The 21,172-nt window shown below is 36.8% G+C and overlaps 1 protein-coding gene across 1 annotated transcript in view; it reads right to left on the bottom strand.

The window, feature by feature from the left end:
• Positions 1–20,968, bottom strand: part of GMF (Glia maturation factor) — a 79,535-nt gene extending 58,567 nt beyond the window's left edge. Inside the window, exons 1-2 of the mRNA XM_069820689.1 lie at positions 20,832–20,968; positions 14,488–14,584 (exon numbers count right to left, since the gene is read on the bottom strand). Of these exons, the coding sequence (XP_069676790.1) occupies positions 14,488–14,584; positions 20,832–20,834 (100 nt within the window). The 5' untranslated portion in view covers positions 20,835–20,968. The remainder of the gene's footprint in view (positions 1–14,487; positions 14,585–20,831) is intronic.
• Positions 20,969–21,172: the final 204 nt, after the last annotated feature.

Raw genomic sequence — 21,172 nt, forward strand, 5'->3', positions numbered from 1 at the left:
TGATTTGGAGTTGGTAAGTATATTGGTTAACGGTTTGGTAAATGTATAATTTAGAGTGTTCAGTAACAACTCAAGCTCCTATCTTTCACGGTAAAAGACTGGACAATCATATAATACATGTTTGACATCTTGAGATTCCTCCCCACAAATGCAAGTTGCATCGTCTTTAATATGGAATCTATTTAAGTATTCCCAGAATTTTCCATGTCCAGTCAAAAACTGTGTCAGTACGAAATTTGGCATTATTACTTTACATTTATTACGATCATAGACCATTGGAAAATACAGCTCTTTTGTAAGAATTCCCTTATCACTATTGACCCATCTTTCGTTCCATTCTTGCATATAATGTTCTTTGGCTACTTTTTTGATATATGATATCGGACATAAATTGTACGACAATGGCACATCAGAGTTGGCTGCCATCTTTGCCAATTCATCGGCTCTCTCATTTCCAACTATCCCAGTACGCCCTCTGACCCAAGTTATACAAATATGAATATATGTGAACAATGAATTCCCACAAAGACAGACTGAAACAAACAGACCAATAAGATGGTCAACATGCACATAAAAATAATTTTGAAAGGTATATTGCAGAAGAGGGGAAGCAATTTGAGTGTTTTAATTGAATTTTTTTTTACAAAGATATTTTTCATGGAATAGTTAAAAATGTACACAAGATCTTTGAATTGGTTTCTGTTTTGTCAATGACCTGAAAACAAAGATATGGTAATCATACTTCATTGTTATATGACATTTGAATGAGAATGAAGAGTGCAACAAATTTTTGAATGAAATATAGGTCTTCCCGTTTCAAAAAGCAGAACTTTGTGTTACTACGAATTTCTGCAACACTAAATATAACTGCCAACTACTCAGCCCTAAAACGTAAATAAAAATTATTTTTAGATAAGCCTACACTAAAATACGCTCATTATGGCAGTTTCTCAAAGGTTATGGGACACTGTAAAGTATGTATGCATATATACAAAGTGAATCAAAAGTCTGGAACCATATAAATCGACCCTCCCAAGTACTAACACTGTAACTCAATTTTTTATGGTTTTGAGTTGTCCTAGTTAATATGGTCTTAAATTGTTTCTTTTTCTTCCAGTACTACCATTGTAACTCTAAACCTCCCCAATCGTATGTAAAATCTTATTGTTATAATACATATCTGTATACACTAATTTACACGATCATTTTAAAACTTCATTTTCATCTCCTGAAAAATGTAAGAAATTGAGTTACAATGTTAGTACTTGTGAGAGTCGAAATATCCTCCATATGCTTGATTTTCGATTGCTATATGTGTTACCAGTATTTGCAAGGCCAAATGCTCTACCAGTATCAGATTCGATTCTAGCCCTCAGCTGTCTCAAAAACCGCCATTTTGGATGCAACTTTGAAATTTTAAATGGAAAGGGGGTCATGTAGATACTCAAAATCAATGGTGCAATCCGTTTTGAGATATCTCTAATCGTTTTCAAGTTATTTAAAGATAACTGTCATAATGACACAAACATTTGTTACTACATTTATAGATATTTTGTAACATGATACAGTACTAAGGAGGCTTTGGGAAACTTGTTTTTATGCAATTCTGGTAATTAACTTTTCCTGCTTTACTGTTTGGTTAACCCGTGACAGTTTCAATGCATTGTTGTGATTATTTGAAGCTTTCCTATAACAAATTTCTTGATTTTCGTGATGGCGTTATCAAAAGAGGGAAGAATTGATATCATACTTCATTCTGCTGAGTTAAGCCACAGAAATGTTGAAGTAGACTGGACGATCAGTTCCCTGGACATTGGATTGGTCAGCGTGAACCAAGAATGGCCGGCCAGGTCTCCAGAGAAAACATTTTGTAGCATTTCAGGGGTGACTTTAGCATAGGCTTCAATGATACGGTTCTTTAAATGTTCCACATTCTCAACTTTCTCTTCTTTATGTAACCCCAAAAGAAAAAAATCAACGTGCGTTAAGTCTGGAGATCTGGCCAGCCATTCTACTGGTCCACACCGACAAATCCAATGTCCAGGGAACTGATCGTCCAGTCTGCTACAACATTTCTGTGGCTTAACCTACCAGAATGAAGAATGATATCAATTCTTTCCTCTTTCGATAATGTCATCACGAAAATCAAGAAATTTGTTATAGAAAAGCTTCAAATAATCACAACAATGCATTGAAATTCTGACAGGTTAACCAAACAGTAAAGCAGGAAAAATTAATTACCATAATTGCATAAAAGCACCTTTTCCAAATCCTCCTTAGTACCGTACCATGTTACAAAATATCTGTAGATGCAGTAACTAATGTTTGTGTCATTATGACAGTTATCTTTAAATAACTTGAAAACGATTAGAGATATCTCAAAACGGATTGCACCATTGATTTTTTTCAGAAAATTTCACATGAATTTGGGTACCTACATGACCCCCTTTCCATTTAAAATTTCAAAGTTGCATCCAAAACAGCGGATTTTGAGATAGCTGAGGGCTAGAATCGAATGTGTCACTGGTAGAGCATTTGGTCTTACAAATACTGGTAACACTTATAGTAATCGAAAATCAAGCTTACGGAATATATTTATATGGTTCTAGACTTTTGATTCATTCTGTATATTCATTTCTCGACATTTAATACAAAAACTATACCATACAGGAGTCTTCGTCCTTTGGAGCTTTCAGGGCTCAGCCCCACATGAAAATTTGCGTAATATATTACTTCCGATATTTACGAACAACTTTCAAATATAGAGGAAGTCTCGTTCTCTTTATAGTCAAGGTTTGGACTTCATCTGAGTGGAGGAGTTCTACTGTTGTAGATGTGACAGATAAATTCCAGCCCAGAGATGCTAGATTCCCTTAAGAGAGTGTGACATAGTTCTTGGTTTGGTGTAGCGCTCAGTGCATGGAGATGCTACATCCTACAACACACATGCTGCGAGTGAAGGTGCCAGGAGGGGAACGACTGTTGGGGCTCATTCAGTTCTGTTGCGGTCGCATTCGCATCACAGTAGAATGGTGTAATAGTGTCAGTAAGGGCTGCACAGTTCAAAATGCATGTGATATTCAATACAATTATGAATAAAGTATACTTTTTATTACAAAATCCATTCCAAAGGTTAGGTGACCTAGAGAAACTTAATGTTAAACAATTAGGACCAGATCATTCATCTGTTAATATAATACAAAAACAAAAACACAGTCACGATCTTTCAACCCCGAGTGGTACAAAAGAAAGCAGTGGCTTAAAGGTAATGAAAATAAGAAATCATTGTTTTGTTTTTATTGTTTGTTGGTGATGTTTCTTGGACTGTTAGGCCCTTTTCACAATGGGACACTGGTGACAGTCAAGGATAATGGTCACCGATAATTGGAGTGAACACTCATGAGTCACTGGTGTCGAACACAGCTAGTATTGCCAACTGATTACTTAGTAGATTCTGATAATACAATTTGTGATTAGTTAGTGAAATGGATTCGAGCGAGGATCTTTTGTTGCTACTGCTATTGAACAGAAGAATGAAGAAAAAAACGTACATTACCCAGACATTACATGATTGGCTGTAGAAAAGTTTGTTTTACACTCTGTATGAGGACCAGAGACAAGATGACAGGAAATTTTTTTAGTACTTCCGAATGTCAGAAACTTCATTTGATGAACTAGAAAAATGCGAAAGAGAAAAATCACAGGAATGGACACGATACTAAGGAAAGCTATCTCATCAGATGAAAAACTTTCTTTTACTTTAAGGTACTGAGGTTTTATTTTCTTTTGAGCATACTTGACAGATTTTAACTGGTAGTACAGTGCATTTGTAGCTCGGCCGGACCATTATAACATAACCTAAATAATATAAACAATTGTTAGAAAAGTTTTAATTAGGGATGCTGAAATAAACAAGAAAACTTTTATTTAAGGATGATGAAATAAAAAATAAACATGAATCATTTTAAAAGGAACAATTATTGAAAGTACAATTTTCAAATTTGAATGTTTTAGTGGTCTGGCCGAGCTACGAATGCACTGTAGTATATTATATATTTTAAAGTATTATAAAAATGTCAGAAGTTCATCGTTGCTCTTCATGAATTGTTGGAAAGTATAACAAAGATTACTGGAAATGTTATGTGAACATTTGTGGTTCCTACATGTCAATATTTCATTTAAGTTTCTTTTTTCTATTATTATATTTAGGATGTGTATACTCATAGTTCAATGCTAAATGTTATGTATTGTTAAATATAACTTTCCATTGTAAATTAGTATGGTAACAATTACAAACCATATTGCCATATATTGTTACTTAGCATCACATGAAATGTAATTTAGAATTCTTTACAGTGGAAAAGAAAATATACTGTACAACTTAAGTACCAATTTTGTTTCTTTCATCCGTACTTTTCTCATTGAAACCAGGCACAAACTTAGCTATAATTTCTTTCCAAGCATTCGTTTTTATCACTTTATTGCTATAGCCATCGCTTTTGATATCCCAAATAGCAGGTCGACTTTCTACTTTAAGTTACTTATAAAATCTTCTGTGTTAATCAAATCTAAACTCATGGCTGGATTATGACTAGTTTTACTGTGCTAGAGTACTGAGTGAGTATTTTATTGGCAATCTGCAAGCTGTGTCTTGTGATCTGTGTCCCAATGTGAACACACTAATTTAAAGAAATGAATGTCGGGTAGTAACTGGTCTGGACATAGTGACCTTGTCCATCACATGTGAAGAGGGTGAGTCACTGCTGTGTCACTGTGATTGGGTCAGGCACTATATTGTTACACTTCTAAAATACCATATATTTAATTTACGAATAATGGGGTAACAGCTAAATTGATAGGATAGCCTTCTGCTTTCTTGCCAAACATTCCCATTATGGACCTTAACAGACAAGTAGGGGCGGTACAGTTGAGCCCAACTGCTAAAACACGTATAACATTGTCTGCGATGTTTAGAAATATATGTATACTGCATCTAATATGCTATAATTAGACCTCGGATTTTAGGCTAAATGCCAATTTTTCTACAGGAATAATTTTAACACTGCTGAAATAGTTTCAAGTTTTACACAAAATGTTGACATTACGTATGGGCTTTATGGTGCGTAAAATACCGATTTTTTCCCCCATTATGAGTTATATTTGTTTTGGAGAACTGACTTGGGAATCTTAGAATGAGGGTGTTGAGGTGTATTGAAACGGGAGTATACCAAGAAAAATTCCACGCACTCGTTTTGTCCACCACAAATTTCTTCCTGGATCAGATGGAATTGAATCCGAGTCACTAAGTTGGAAGGCAGGGAAGCTAACCAGTCCGACACAGGTGAGCTATTTTCAGTGCAGCAATGAAAGAGAACGTTCTGGCTCAAAAACATTGTAATAGGCCTAGTTTGGTTGTAGGAATGAAAAAAATTCCCGAAAAGTAATAGGTTTGAGCACTTGAGTGGGCTGTAGGAATACAAAAGAACAGTGTCGTGTGGAAAGATAGAACCATTTTATAAGCGCAAAGTTAACAAAAGGTAAAGTCTCACAACAGAAAATTTAGGCTTATATCACAGTCTACTATATACAGTCGCGAAGCTTGAGGTGTTTTTTTGCAAATCTCGTGATAAAGCGCTCTAAGCGGTTAGCAACTAGAAACAATAGACTGTCCATGGTCGACTTTGGACTGTGTCGTATTTCTATCTAGTGTTAGCTCGTTGCGTATTTCACAATGATGCTTGTGAAATGTTCGTTATTGGTTGTAATGAAAATGTTAATGGCTAAAATATAATAAATGGAATAATAATATGGGACAAGGAGGAGACGTTTGTAGTGCTATAAACTGTAGCAACAGTAAGAGAAAGAGGCCAGAGTTATCCTTTGTCCGATTTCCGAAAGATTCAGAAAGGTTCCTGGGTTTCCACAAGAATGCTGTGCAGAAACAAAACTCTTAATTTTGAAGTTCTTTGTGACTGTTAGAATACATTATATCCTTAAATTTCACAATGAAATGTTTCAGTCTAACCGAAAGGACATTAGATACCAGTTAAAGTTCTGTCACTTAGGCTGCTAAATTTCCAGAGAAATAAAGGTTAGGTCTACTTTTTTTTTCAGAGGATAGGCCTATATTTTTAATTGTAGCTATTAATTTTGTTATTATTTTTATGTGTTATTTTACTAAAGACATAGAAAAATTAAGTTTGTTTTAATGAAATTTATTGATCACGTTTTATTTTCAATTCTAGTGGGATTATTATTGCTTAGGCCTTTTTTTTTTCAAAGGATATGTTTTTAATTATAGCTGTTAATTTTGTTGTTATTTTTATTTGTTGCTTTACTAGAGACGTAGAAAAAGTCTGTTACAATAAAATTTATTGATCACGTTTTATTTCCAATTTTGGTGTGATTATTATTGCTTAACCTCATCCCACTTTGTTAACTACGTAAGCCTACACTACAAGTACCGGTACACGTAAGTTACTCCCATTAATTCATATTTCCATTATTATTGTTGTAAAGGGAAATGCAAATTAATATTTATTGGTTTTAGAGTTAATTATCGCTATAATCTTGAATGAGTGAAGCTATTATAGTAAATTTCAGTTCGTTTTGCACAAACAAAAATTATATTACTTATTTCTTGCAGGTATCTTCGAGTTTATGGTGGAATTTAATACACTTCATTAAAATAATAAATTAACTTTATGCATTTAATATTTCAATAATGGAAGAAAGGTGTTAAATTTTCCAAAAGAACACGACAACGAAAGTGTAACATATTTTGTCGTCTGCTAGGAGAGAGATCTGCGATGATGAGGCGATAGTAGCGATCCTTGTGGTGGGCAACTACCCATGTTTGCATTTTTACTTCGCGACTGTATATAGTAGACTGTGCTTATATTATGATCATTGATCATGATGTCCTGCAAAGCCAATTATGAATAATGTGTTAATAAGAAATATAATTAATTGTATATATGTATCAGCAGCCATACAGAGCAATGAGCCCAATGAATTCATTAATAATAAGTTGATTATTCATAATTTAAGGCATAATAAAATGAAGTTTCTAATCACAATAATTTTTTTACTGTCTTTATCACTGTCTAGCGTGATATTTAATATTCACTAATTATTTGCATTGTTATAGTTATTGTAGTTTGAGCTGGTAAAAAATATGTATTTAGGTGCCTAAAATCGTATTTCCAGCTGCCTAAAATTGTATTTTTAGGTGCCTAAATGTATTTTAATGCATATTTTTTTTTATTATTTTATAAGCTAGTTCAGATACCTAAAAGTTGGTTAATGGCCTAAATGTCGGAAGTTTAATTGTGATGTATATAAAATATAATGTAGGTTTTTTTTTTTTTTCAGAAATCATTATGACATTAATAGGTTTTTCAATCATTTAGAATTGACGTGCTTATTTTGTGCGATAAACTGTACAGTACCTGGCCACATTATTATAATCACTCACATTTTTACTATACTTTACATATTACTTCCTCATTTGAACTCTGGTTTCCTTTCGGAAGCAGAGTTCACATTACATATTTAATTTTTAAACAATATTAAGTAAAATTACAATTATAACAATGTTATTTAAGAAATATTGATAAATAACCAACCACACCTCATTTTTACAAAAATGTCAGTATTTCGTTCGACCTCGTTTGGCTTTAATTACAGCTTCAATTCTCTTTGGCATGCTTACAATACACTTCTGTATTATTTCCTGGATCCTCTCATTGTGATTCCAAACATGTATCAGCCTTTTAATAAGTGGAACTCTGGTAGTAATAAATTCTTTTGCTATCTCTCTTTTTACAAGGACGAAGACGTTCTCAATGGGATTCAAGTCCGGTGAGTTTCCTGGCCATGGCGAAAGTGGAATATTTTTGGAAGCCAGAAACGTTTTGACTCTCCTAGCAGTGTGGCAAGGTGCACCATCTTGCTTAAAAATATATTTCTCCCCATTTGGGAACCATTCGTTCAGCTGAGGGATAAACCTGTTTTCCAATACCTGGATATATTGATCTTGTTTCATTGTTCCCTGAACAATGTAGAGTCGTCCTGAACCTTTTCCTGATATCACAGACCATATCATGACTGATATTGAATGTTGAACCGTGTTAACCAGGCATCCAAGAGCAAAATTTTCTCCCTTTCATCAACGAACAAACATTGTTTTGTCCATCAAACACTGAAAGGTTGATTCATAGGAGAAGCAAACCTGAAAATTGTCAAAGAAACTGATAAAAACTCTAAATTTTGTATTTTTAATACAGTATTTAATACTTAAAGACAAAATTTAGAGTTTTTATCAGTTTCTTTGATAATTTTCAGGTTTGCTTCTCCTATGAATCAACCTTTCAGTGTTTGATGGACAAAACAATGTTTGTTCGTCAATGAAAGGGAGAAAATTTTGCTCTTGGATGCCTGGTTAACACGGTTCAACATTCAATATCAGTCATGATATGGTCTGTGATATCAGGAAAAGGTTCAGGACGACTCTACATTGTTCAGGGAACAATGAAACAAGATCAATATATCCAGGTATTGGAAAACTGGTTTATCCCTCAGCTGAACGAATGGTTCCCAAATGGGGAGAAATATATTTTTAAGCAAGATGGTGCACCTTGCCACACTGCTAGGAGAGTCAAAACGTTTCTGGCTTCCAAAAACATTCCACTTTCGCCATGGCCAGGAAACTCACCGGACTTGAATCCCATTGAGAACGTCTTCGTCCTCGTAAAAAGAGAGATAGCAAAAGAATTTATTACTACCAGAGTTCCACTTATTAAAAGGCTGATACATGTTTGGAATCACAATGAGAGGATCCAGGAAATAATACAGAAGTGTATTGTAAGCATGCCAAAGAGAATTGAAGCTGTAATTAAAGCCAAACGAGGTCGAACGAAATACTGACATTTCTATAAAAATGAGGTGTGGTTGGTTATTTATCAATATTTCTTGAATTAATATTGTTATAATTGTAATTTTACTTAATATTGTTTAAAAATTAAATATGTAATGTGAATTCTGCTTCAGAAAGGAAACCAGAGTTCAAATGAGGAAGTAATAAGTAAAGTATAGTAAAAATGTGAGTGATTATAATAATGTGGCCAGGTACTGTATGTGTTAGGAAGAGAGTGAGACAGAGATACTGTACCTCACTCTTTCTTCTAACAGAGGCACCTTGTGGCAACAGTGTACTAACCAGGGCCCATAAGACCAATGCTTTTTTTCAACATGGAATCCTCTATTGCAGAACAGAAACCGAGAGCGAACTACGTGTTTTTACAATAGTGAAGAATTTAAGGATATGCATTCTACCAGTGACCTGTATTCTTTTTTTTAGAGACAATAACTAAGAGGACACGTTTTCAGAAGCAGTAAAAATGTTAAATGTGGTTCTCACTTCTCCAGTTGTAACAGCCAAATCTGAAAGGTGTTTCAGTACGTTGAAGAGAGTGAAAACGTGTTTCAGTACGTTGAAGAGAGTGAAAATGTGTTTCAGTACGTTGAAGAGAGTGAAAACGTGTTTCAGTACGTTGAAGAGAGTGAAAACGTGTTTAAGGAACAGCATGGGACAGGACAGAGTAAATGCGGTGTCAGTGCTTAGCATAGAAAAAGACTACATATCTACAATTGAAGAGTTCAACAACAAGAACAGAAAAATAGGCGAGTGGAATTGTTATAGAAGTAATTAAAGGTAATGTAATTTTATGAGCAATAATGAAATTACTTTTTAGTTTTAGTATATGTAAGACAAACTAACTACATTTCAAATAGCCCTGGACAAATCCCAGGCCACGAGACGCCACTGATACCACACACTTTCCAGTGAATGGACAATATTTAAAAAAGAAAATAAAAATTGTTACTGTTAATTTTCGAGATTTTGTAATGCATTTCACAAACGTGTAAGTTATTGTACAATTTTTTTTTTGCACGATCATATTTTTAAAATTGCAAATACAATATACTTTGCATTGAAAATGTTGAGCAATATTATTCCAAAGCCTTCGCAAAACTGCACTCCGGTTATAGTGAACCTCTGCGGACCAGCATATTTCGTTCACTATATCAGAGGTTCACTAAAACCGAAGTGTCTATTTTTATACTACTGACGTTGCTATACATACAGTATTAATGTTTGCTATACATACAGTATTAATGTTTGCTATACATACAGTATTAATGTCCGTTTGGGACAGACCACATTCAATATCAGTACTAATGTTCGCTGTATCTTCCAACTTCCAATACTTTATGCTTCAACATCCTGATGTTCACAGTTCGAAACTTGAATCTTATCTGGCCATGTAGGTAGTAGGCACCTATTCCCACTAGAGGTATGCTACAGTGTACTCGGCTTTGGAATTTCCCCGGGTTCACTTTTACAAAGACGAGGGAGGAAGAGTTGAGGACCATTATACTGCAATCCTTCTTATATTCTTTGGTCATCACTCTACTCCCTTTTACAAAAGAAAACACTTTCTCTACCCATTCTTCTAATAACTTCTTTTAAAGGAGTCAGAACTAATCCTTCCTTTATCCCTCACTGCATACACTATTCTCTTTAATATGTTTCAAGCTGTCCAAGAAGGTGAACAAATTCTTTGTCTTTCAATGCAGGTTTGAGATTTTGCTCTGAACATATTTTTGAAAGTTTATAGGAGAAAGGGTTTCCTAAATTACCATTTTGGTCATTTTAAAATTACATTTTCTTGGGGAAGTTATAGTTTTAAGTTCACTATAACCGAAGTGATGGTTCACTATAAACGGAAATATTAAAGTACTTTTTAATGTATGCAGGTCGGGACCAACGATTTAGGTTCACTATAGCTGAATGTTCACTATAATCGAGTTCACTATATCCAGAGCTGACTGTAAAACAAAAAACACAATCATGCAAAAATGTATATTTCATAGTTCACAGTCACTTCGTCTACAAACAGTATGTCTACAGACAGAATGCCTACTTACTTTTGTCTAATAATAAAACGTCTACAGAAATATGTCCATATAATTATATGATGTCCACACTTTAAATTAGTCTACAAAGCAGAAGTCTACAATACATTTGGTCAATAATTCTAAAAATATATTTTAAAGAACAATGGGCAATGTTTTTGTTTCTTTTTTCTTCAATTTTAATCTTTTTTAAATATCTTCAGAATATAATTTCAGCAGATATGATATTCCTCTAAGATAAGCATCAATTTCATTGTTCTCCTTACGTGTTGTAATAACTGACCAGGTTCTCGATCTGTTGTAAATTCACTGTATAGATTTTTAATAGGGTCTCATTTCTCCATGTCCTGCCAATGATTGATTAAGACACTGTCGTCTCTGATTCTTTCTGCATGGACTATAAATCACCATATTGATACATTTGAGATACGATTAGTCTTTCAAATGTTCAAATGTACTATGTCATCTCTCAACAGTTCACTATTCGACACAAACCATCCATAACTTAGTTGACTATACATGTACCATATCATGGAACTGATGGAAGATGGAACTGCATGCCATCATCTTCCAATTGATCTACCGGTACCACTAATGTAAGTGTTGTCTATAAAATCTGCCACTTCAAGTATTTCTTCAGAGATGGTAGCATAGATGACAATATACTTTTGACTCAGGTCATCGAGAAGAATAAATGGCACTGGCATTATCAGTCTGACATCATTCCTTAATATATTATTATTATTAATATAACAGATAAATGAGTGGAATAAGTCGATAAACTTATCTATTTTAATAAACAATGTCTGTGGCTGGGAGGAAAAAGGTTTTAAGTAAAGTTTTATACTTTTCAGGAGAGCAGTAGAAAGATTGAAATTGGTGTCAGTTATAGAGTTCTTTTATTTAAGAGGTTTTTCCTGGATAGGCCTATTATTTATTTATATTTCTTCTAAAATAGGTAAGTTGCTCATTTAACAATTTTCTTGGTTATTTCCAAAAATAGCCGCACTTAAGCCCTTTTAAGACTACAACCCAAACTGAGAAGAAGGGACTATTTAAACATAAGACCTTTTTCATGTCAAAATAAATAGGAAATGTAAATTATTAGGAAAGCAAAATAGGTCTTAAACAATATAGGACTGTTTACCTGATGCTTAAAGTTTTAAAAGGAAAGGGCATTAGTATGTGATAAAATAGCTAAAATACAAGTTAGACCTTTTTAATAGGGAAGCATGGGAAGTAAACATGTGATGTTTGTAAGGAATAAAGTATTAAATATTCTAAAGTCCTTTATTCTGTGTGTACTCGATTCAAAAAATACTTAGGACATTTGGTAACGCTCTATAAATCCAGTCAGGGGTCTTATTTGACTTTAACCGTTTTACCAGATTGTAGAGAATTGTTTCCACTTTCAGAATATATAAAAATCTCATTTTCACAAAAAATTGACTTAAGACCTTTTTCCTATTGGCCACAGATGTATTTTAAACAAAATCATTCTTAAATATACTATTCTGAAAATTAGAACACAATAAATTGCAGCTAAAAAAAACAAGCACAAATAAATATGTTAAAAAGTGAAGTAAAATTCCAACACAAGGAAAAAGAAACACTTAATAAAAAAAATTACACAATTAAAAAAACACAAACACAAAAAAGCAATTTTATAGACTAATTGTTATTCCACTCTATTTATTATATAAAATCGCAACTTATCAGAAAACATGTCACTGAAGTTATATTATTATTAAGGTAACATTCTTCCAATCAACACTGACAACTTTTTTCCGGATATTTTGGCATAAGTGGAACAGATAAGCCTTTTGAACTGCATTTGGAAAAATTATCGATGTTACACTCATGGTTATTTGTTCGAAATCTGTTATGATGACTTCAGGCTCTAAGCCAGCGGTCATCAGAACACTGCACTCTCGGGCTAGCATCTCTTACCAGCAAGTCTCTTATAGCACCAGCATGCATTCGTGGCTGCTGGTGGGTATGCTTCCTCCTGCACGAGGGTGCATGTTGCCATGCACTGCTTACCCTTAACCCATTTCAGCGAGTGCTTACAACCACTGCTCTAAGCTGAAGTTGTGAGCAATGCACAATGCTTGGAGTTGTCTGAAGAGACCTCTGCTCTAAGCTAAAGTTGTGAGCAACGCACAATGCTTGGAGTTGTCTGAAGAGAGTGATAGGCCAATATGTTTGCTCTGTTTTCCGGGAGCATATAAAAGGAAAGATGTGTCCATTTACGTCACCATGCAGCATGTACAACAAGCAAAAAGAGTTGGAAGAGTTTTGAATGTTCCACAAACTAAAATTAAAGGACTCCTACCTATATGCATAAGCTCGAATGTGCAGCAAACAGTCATATGGGTAATTTATTCAGGAATCATGATGTAGAAATGCTGCTCCAATCAGTCTCTCACTGTGAGGAAAGGACGAGGATTACTATGTATTCCTGCAGTGTATCAAGAATAGCTTGACTGGTCGCAGATTCATGTATTTGCATGGCCGGTAGCATAGCTTGCCGCTGTGATGAAATAATTACCAATGTTTCGAATATCTAGATGCCAATAAAAGAGGATGGTAAATTAGGATTATTTCTTGCTTTTCTTGTCATCCCATTAATCGATTAACGTACTTCTATTTCAGCAGAATTTCCAATATATGTAAGTGTACAGCTGTCAAAAAAAAAAAAAGTGGCCGCACTCATGAATAGCAAATATTTTCTACGTCAACTTCGGATCACGTGATGTTACATGATGCTCGCCCTTGTAGAAGCAGTTTCGAAACTATGGAGTTATTCTATTCTCGTCTCATAGAGTAGCGGTAGAGTGCTCACTTAATGATTCGAAGGTTGTAAGTTCGATCCTTCAAGTTATCATTTCATTTTCTTATCATTCTTTAGTGATATTTTGGAATATGATAACAGTATGGGGAACCATTACGGAGAATTTTTGTCACAGAAACAAAATTGTCAGAGAAGAAATAATAATGTTTCTGTGCTTACTCTGAAAAATAAATTAATAAAGAATTCACTTCCGCCATTACAATTTATTACTTAAGTTACACATTGATTATGTAGACCAAGTATCTTGAAATTGTCTGTATTTTCTACATAGACCAAATGTCTGTAGACTATATAACAAAGAGATTTAAATTGTTGTAGACATTAATTGGTCGTAGATTTTTTGACAGTGGCCATATTGTTTGTAGACCATGTGATCTGAAGGCTATATTTTCATCTAAGTTACTTACCTGTAATGAGAAAAGTATAGATTGACTCTTCTCCTATCCCCTAGAAAAAATCCTACAAGCTTCCGTTTAGGCCTACATTAAAGATACATAGTGTTCTTCCAAATGGTAGGTCTTTCACTCCTTCCTCTTACTTTCCGCAGATGATCCATGTATCTTAAAGTCATTTATCATCTGATGTCTTCTTCTGCCCCGAACTCTTATATCATCATAACATTCATGCCATAAAATTAAAATTTAAGAACTTACTTATCAATGCTGCATTTGTATTATTCTTACGGAAGCGAAATTTCTTGAGTGCTTCTTTGACATCATCATCAATGTCACAAACTTTTACGTTATGAGACTGAAAATAAAAAAAACAGGTTTATTTATTCAGCAACACACATGACAATTAACATTGCCGTTGTTAAAACTTCATTACAGCAGCAGCAGCAGCAGCAGCAGCAGCAGCAGCAGCAGCAGCAGCAGCAGCAGCAGCAGCAGCAGCAGCAGCAGCAGCAGCAGCAGCAGCAGCAGCAGCAGCAGCAGCAGCAGCAGCAGCAGCAGCAGCAGCAGCAGCAGCAGCAGCAGCAGCAGCAGCAGCAGCAGCAGCAGCAGCAGCAGCAGCAGCAGCAGCAGCAGCAGCAGCAGCAGCAGCAGCAGCAGCAGCAGCAGCAGCAGCAGCAGCAGCAGCAGCAGCAGCAGCAGCAGCAGCAGCAGCAGCAGCAGCAGCAGCAGCAGCAGCAGCAGCAGCAGCAGCAGCAGCAGCAGCAGCAGCAGCAGCAGCAGCAGCAGCAGCAGCAGCAGCAGCAGCAGCAGCAGCAGCAGCAGCAGCAGCAGCAGCAGCAGCAGCAGCAGCAGCAGCAGCAGCAGCAGCAGCAGCAGCAGCAGCAGCAGCAGCAGCAGCAGCAGCAGCAGCAGCAGCAGCAGCAGCAGCAGCAGCAGCAGCAGCAGCAGCAGCAGCAGCAGCAGCAGCAGCAGCAGCAGCAGCAGCAGCAGCAGCAGCAGCAGCAGCAGCAGCAGCAGCAGCAGCAGCAGCAGCAGCAGCAGCAGCAGCAGCAGCAGCAGCAGCAGCAGCAGCAGCAGCAGCAGCAGCAGCAGCAGCAGCAGCAGCAGCAGCAGCAGCAGCAGCAGCAGCAGCAGCAGCAGCAGCAGCAGCAGCAGCAGCAGCAGCAGCAGCAGCAGCAGCAGCAGCAGCAGCAGCAGCAGCAGCAGCAGCAGCAGCAGCAGCAGCAGCAGCAGCAGCAGCAGCAGCAGCAGCAGCAGCAGCAGCAGCAGCAGCAGCAGCAGCAGCAGCAGCAGCAGCAGCAGCAGCAGCAGCAGCAGCAGCAGCAGCAGCAGCAGCAGCAGCAGCAGCAGCAGCAGCAGCAGCAGCAGCAGCAGCAGCAGCAGCAGCAGCAGCAGCAGCAGCAGCAGCAGCAGCAGCAGCAGCAGCAGCAGCAGCAGCAGCAGCAGCAGCAGCAGCAGCAGCAGCAGCAGCAGCAGCAGCAGCAGCAGCAGCAGCAGCAGCAGCAGCAGCAGCAGCAGCAGCAGCAGCAGCAGCAGCAGCAGCAGCAGCAGCAGCAGCAGCAGCAGCAGCAGCAGCAGCAGCAGCAGCAGCAGCAGCAGCAGCAGCAGCAGCAGCAGCAGCAGCAGCAGCAGCAGCAGCAGCAGCAGCAGCAGCAGCAGCAGCAGCAGCAGCAGCAGCAGCAGCAGCAGCAGCAGCAGCAGCAGCAGCAAGAGCTTGTGCAATTAATTTTTTACTACAATTAAATTCTTCTAAATGATCAAATACAACTTCAGATATTCTTTCGGCAATCCTGTCATCTGAAAGTCTTGTTAATTCTTGTGTTTTATTATAGCTATTTGATTTATTTTTATGTGATTTTGGTTTTTATTCACTTTATTTTTTATATTAGGTTATATCATTGTAAATTATTTATTATTTCGTTTATTCTATACTTTTAACATGACCAATGAACTGCATTTAAGGAGGCTACAAGGGTACTTGACAATTTGTATTGTAGTCTCTGACAGGGTTTCCACACCACCACCCAGAAAGAAGGGTCGCAGTATTAGGATATACGGTCATATCCTCAAACGCAGTTTAAGTCAAGCCATACCCCACCCTCCGCACTCACCCCTGTCCATAACTTCACTGCTAGAAAAAAAATAGTTTGCTATAAGATACCTGAATGGTTCCTCGGAAAGTATTCCTAAGGTCTAAGATGTGCAGTGGCGACAACTCATGACAGAAAGTGGAAGTTTGAAGAAAATTATTACATCGGGACACATTAAAAATAAAATCTGTAATTAAAATCTTTTCTATCCTCAGAGGCACGAAATTAAACTGTAAGACCGTCCTCATATCCTTCATGGAGGAATCGCCATTGTTGAGAGTGGCAAAACAACACTACTGAATTTTATTGACAACTGTGGTTACACCAGAATTTTTAATTTAGAGGGAAATAAGATATGCAGAACTTAATCAATGTGGGCAATTCTTCAATCGTCCCTACTCCCCCAACATAAGTAGACATTGCAAGATTATAACTAGAAAAGGCAAATATTTCAAGCTTTTTTTTTTTTTTTTGTAAAATTAAATTTAAGAAGTTATGAGTAAAAGTCCATATTTAATTTACACTCTGTACATTTATTTGCTAGAAGTGTGACAGCTTCTGAAGCAGAATTGTGGATAGTACAATGAGTGCCAGCTGATTTTCCTGGTGTTTGTCAGCTGATAAACAGCACATCACCACTACTATCATCACTGCTTGTTCCCGCGAACTCACGGTGCTCTGCCAGATTAGAACTTATGTACTATGTGACATTTATAAATTTAATAAGTTTCCAAAATTGGACATCGCTGTTTTATGATAAAAGATATCTATTCGATTATTCTCACAAAGCTCGTCTCCCATTAGCTGCATGGGTGATAAATCTCCTAATGCTTAACTTGTTTTATCACTCCTGACTGGTGTTTATGTTATACTTCTGATATCAGCTTTTATTGTGTACATGCCAAGAGAGAAGCAATGAGAGAAAGAGAGATAGAGATCATCACGAGAAAGCTGCACAATTGGTGAATAGTCATTCTCAAAAATTAGTTGTGTGAATCTGTAGTCTGGTTGGTAAGCGACAATAAACGCATGCAAAGACTCAGCTAAGAATAAGTACAGTTCATTACATTCTGTTGTGTCTTGCAATGGTTACATTCAGGCAAGAATGTGTAGCTTACACATTTTGAAAAGGTACATATCGTCCCTCCTCTGGCAAACTAGCGAAAGTGACATATTAGCGACTCTGTACTTAAGGTCTATACTGTACTATTTAATAGTACAATATAGACCTTAAGTACAGGGTCGCTAATTTGTCACTTTCGCTAGTTTGCCAGAGGAGGGACGATATGGAAAAAGAAACTGTGTGGCAGAACAAGGAAAAACTAAAGATAATTTCCTGGCTGCCCTGTTCCATGTAGAAAAACAATAGTAAATTTAGTGAATAGGTTTAATGAAACAGGTTCTGTGAATGATGTGATGTGAATTATGTATCACACAAGCTGTGCAACACTTCCAGCAGCGACTGTGTGGAGGGTAAATACCGAATGTTATTAATATAATATAGTATGTTACAAGTTTTAATCTGGCGAGTCCACACCTGTGGAGTAACGATTAGTGTGTCTGACTGCGAAACCAGGTGGCCTGGGTTCGAATCCCGGTTGGGTCAAGTTACCTGGTTGAGGTTTTTTTCAGTGTTTTCCCTCAACCCAATATGAGTAAATTCTGAGTAACTATCAGTGCTGGACTCTGGACTCATTTCACTGGCATTATCACCTTCACTTCATTCAGATACTAAATAACCTGAGATGTTGATACAGCATCGTAAAATAACCCAATAACAAAATAATAAATCTGGCAGAGCACTATGAGTTCGCGAGTGCAAGTAGTGGCAGTAGCAGGGGGGGAGGGTGAACCTGCCACTGGTGAGCCAACAGAAACACCAGGGACATCTGTTGGGACTCACTGCATTACATTTAAATGTTAAATCTGGGGTAGAATCTACAGAAATGGGCATCTTCAGAAGGTCTGCGCAATGTTCAAAATTTTATAAAACGAGAAATTAGGATAATAGGAGGATGGATGGATTACGATATCAAAATTCTATAACTAACTATATCCATTATCTCCTGGCCTAGTTGTCTCATAGGTGGTGCTTTGTTGGTATTACTTACGAGGTTCAAACCTGTCTTCGGACAGTTGACTAAACAACAAACATGGTAAACAAATTAAGTTAGTATGGTCTTGCTCGGAGGATGAAGGACGACAAACTATCGAGACAGATATTGAACCGATACCTAAAGGATGGGAAAAGAGAGGAAGACCATGGGTTACATGAATATAGAGGAAAATAAGAAAGAAATGCAGCAGAAATGATTAGAAAATGGAGACTCGGAAAATTGAGAAGAGTGGAGAAGAAAACTTTGGGCACAGAAAGATGGTCAATTTCCATAGTATTACGTCCTTGATCTCTCGTATGTTAAGTTGATAGGAACAAGAGGTGGGGGGTTATAACAGTGCATTAGAATATACACGTAAGTATCAAACAATTAAAGAAAATGGAGCCTTAGTGGGTGTAGCTTGCAAAGAGAATTACCAAGAATAGTTACACTAAACATCGTTATATACAATTTGATAAGGCAAATTTAATGAGTATAGACTAGGTACCACTGTGGTAATTATTTACTTTAGCTGACGGCGCGTATTCTCGATCAAATTTATTTCGAACTCCTCGATTTGACTTGGGGAATAACTTATGTGGAAACTGCATTCAGTAATCAACAAGGGACCGCTGGTCTTTTACAAGGTATGTGACAAGGTTGTGGGTTAGTTGAGGAGATATATAAGTGACGTGAGGCCGAGGATCTTAAATCATTGATTTTTTTTTTTTTATATATACGGTATTCCTCAGTCTCCCGTCACTTACAAGCAAACATTCTCATTGGGGCAGATAGTTATTTTTTTTCTTCCACCATGTTAATAATGTCGAAACACAAATTTTGGCCACTCGAGCGCAATTACGAGGGTCGTCCAGAAAGTAAGTTTGCCTGGGGCCGTTTACAGGAAGAAAACATAATTTCATGGAAAGATTTATTGGAACAGATATAGCGAATTGTTATGTTAAGCTATTTTTCAACATATTCCCAACCGGAATTTAGACATTTGTCATACCGTGGGGTCAACAGATAGGTGCAGATGGCTGTCACACACGGGTTCTGGTCCCAGGCAGCAGACTTCTAAGCCATAGGAATACAAAATTTGATCCCACTGTATGACAAATGTCTAAATTCCAGTGGGGAATATTTTGAAAAAGGAATCAACAATTCCTGTATCTGTTTCAATAAATTTTTCCACGAAATTGTGTTTTCTTTCTGTAAACGGCCCTCGTACTTGCGCCCAAGTGGCCAAAATTTGTATAAGCACTTGTTCTGACATTGTTAACATGGAGGAAGAAAAAAATTAACTTTCTTATCTGCTCCCATGAGAATGTTGTTGTTGTTGTTATCATCTAATGCCGGGCTTTGGCAACGAAGCCATTAGCGTTCTTGCTCTCCAATATTTCTTTGTGGTGGATCCATCAGGTAAAACTTCACAGGTTATGAGATGATCTTCAGTCATTTCTTCTTCTTTGTTGCATAGAGGCCAATTTGGATTTGTGTAAATTCCTATTTTATTCAAGTGTTTGGCCAAATAATCGTGTTCTGTAAGCAGTCTGAATTTTGCTACTGCAGATTTACGTGGGATTTCTGGAATAATGAGAATGTTTGCTTGTTAAGTCTAGTTAGATATCTCAGTTAATCCACTAAACTTGTTACATACTTGTATAAGTCTGGCGGTCCTTTGCTAATTACCCTACATTCAGATAGGTACAGTAGTTAAAAAGTAGTTAATTCGAACAAGGACAATAGATCCGACATTCACTTGTCACTTTTTTCTTTTTGCGCGCGAAGCAACTGTCATAAATCTTTCTCACCATCAAATCCTAGGCGTAACCTTAATGAGAGTAAGGCTACTTGTCACTAATCATCTCATCACCCCCTACCCAACCTTGCCACTGCCCATAAGGCCACTTATTACTAAGGGTAAGGAGAAGAAGGGGAATGAACGATGTATTCCCGATAAGAACACAAGAGAACGTCAGGTCGATCCTCCTTCCGTTCAACTTGAAGTTTGCGAGTACCATGCTTTGTTATAGATGTTGTTAAAATAAAATTTTTCGTACGAAATTTAATTAGTATCATTATACGTAGGTATACCAATCTAGCAAAAGGCCTATAGCCTACTGAAATAATATTTGTAACTACTGTATCTTAGACCATCATACTTCCTGTATTGAATTTATAGCGAATTTAATATTACTTTAAGCATACGGAGAGAAAATATAGCAATATTAAATGTCAGCTTAATGAATTCATACTGATGGCAATCGTAACTTACATTATTTTATTTTCTTCAGCTTCAGATCAATTTATCAAGCAACAGCAGGTTATTACGATATTAGTTCCCTACAATTTTAAATGTTTTAAGTAGCCTAGATAATTTACTAAATGATTATGTTCTATAAATATTACTTACCATTACCAGTAGAAAGTAGGGGTAGTATTATAAATATACTACTGTAAAACAAGCAAAATTATTCCAGTATCAAAATTAATGTCACGACAAGAGGACTCCCTCGGGTCACGGTTACGCCCACTTCCATGAGAGTGGAAATATCGTTGTTGGTCGACAGTTGTCAAGTATATCGAACATCTTCCTGTCGATAGATTCCGACCAACGAGAGAGGAGCTAGCTTTGCTTGCACCAAAGACGTTGTAGTTATATATCTAGACACACAATTGGCGTTGGTGTCGTGTACAAATTTGAAACCTCTCGCGCAGGTTCGCGCGACGCCATGTTTTGGGAGCACGAATGAT

The sequence above is a fragment of the Periplaneta americana genome, chromosome 3, assembly GCF_040183065.1.
Source record: "Periplaneta americana isolate PAMFEO1 chromosome 3, P.americana_PAMFEO1_priV1, whole genome shotgun sequence".
NCBI classification, from domain to species: Eukaryota; Metazoa; Arthropoda; class Insecta; order Blattodea; family Blattidae; genus Periplaneta; species Periplaneta americana.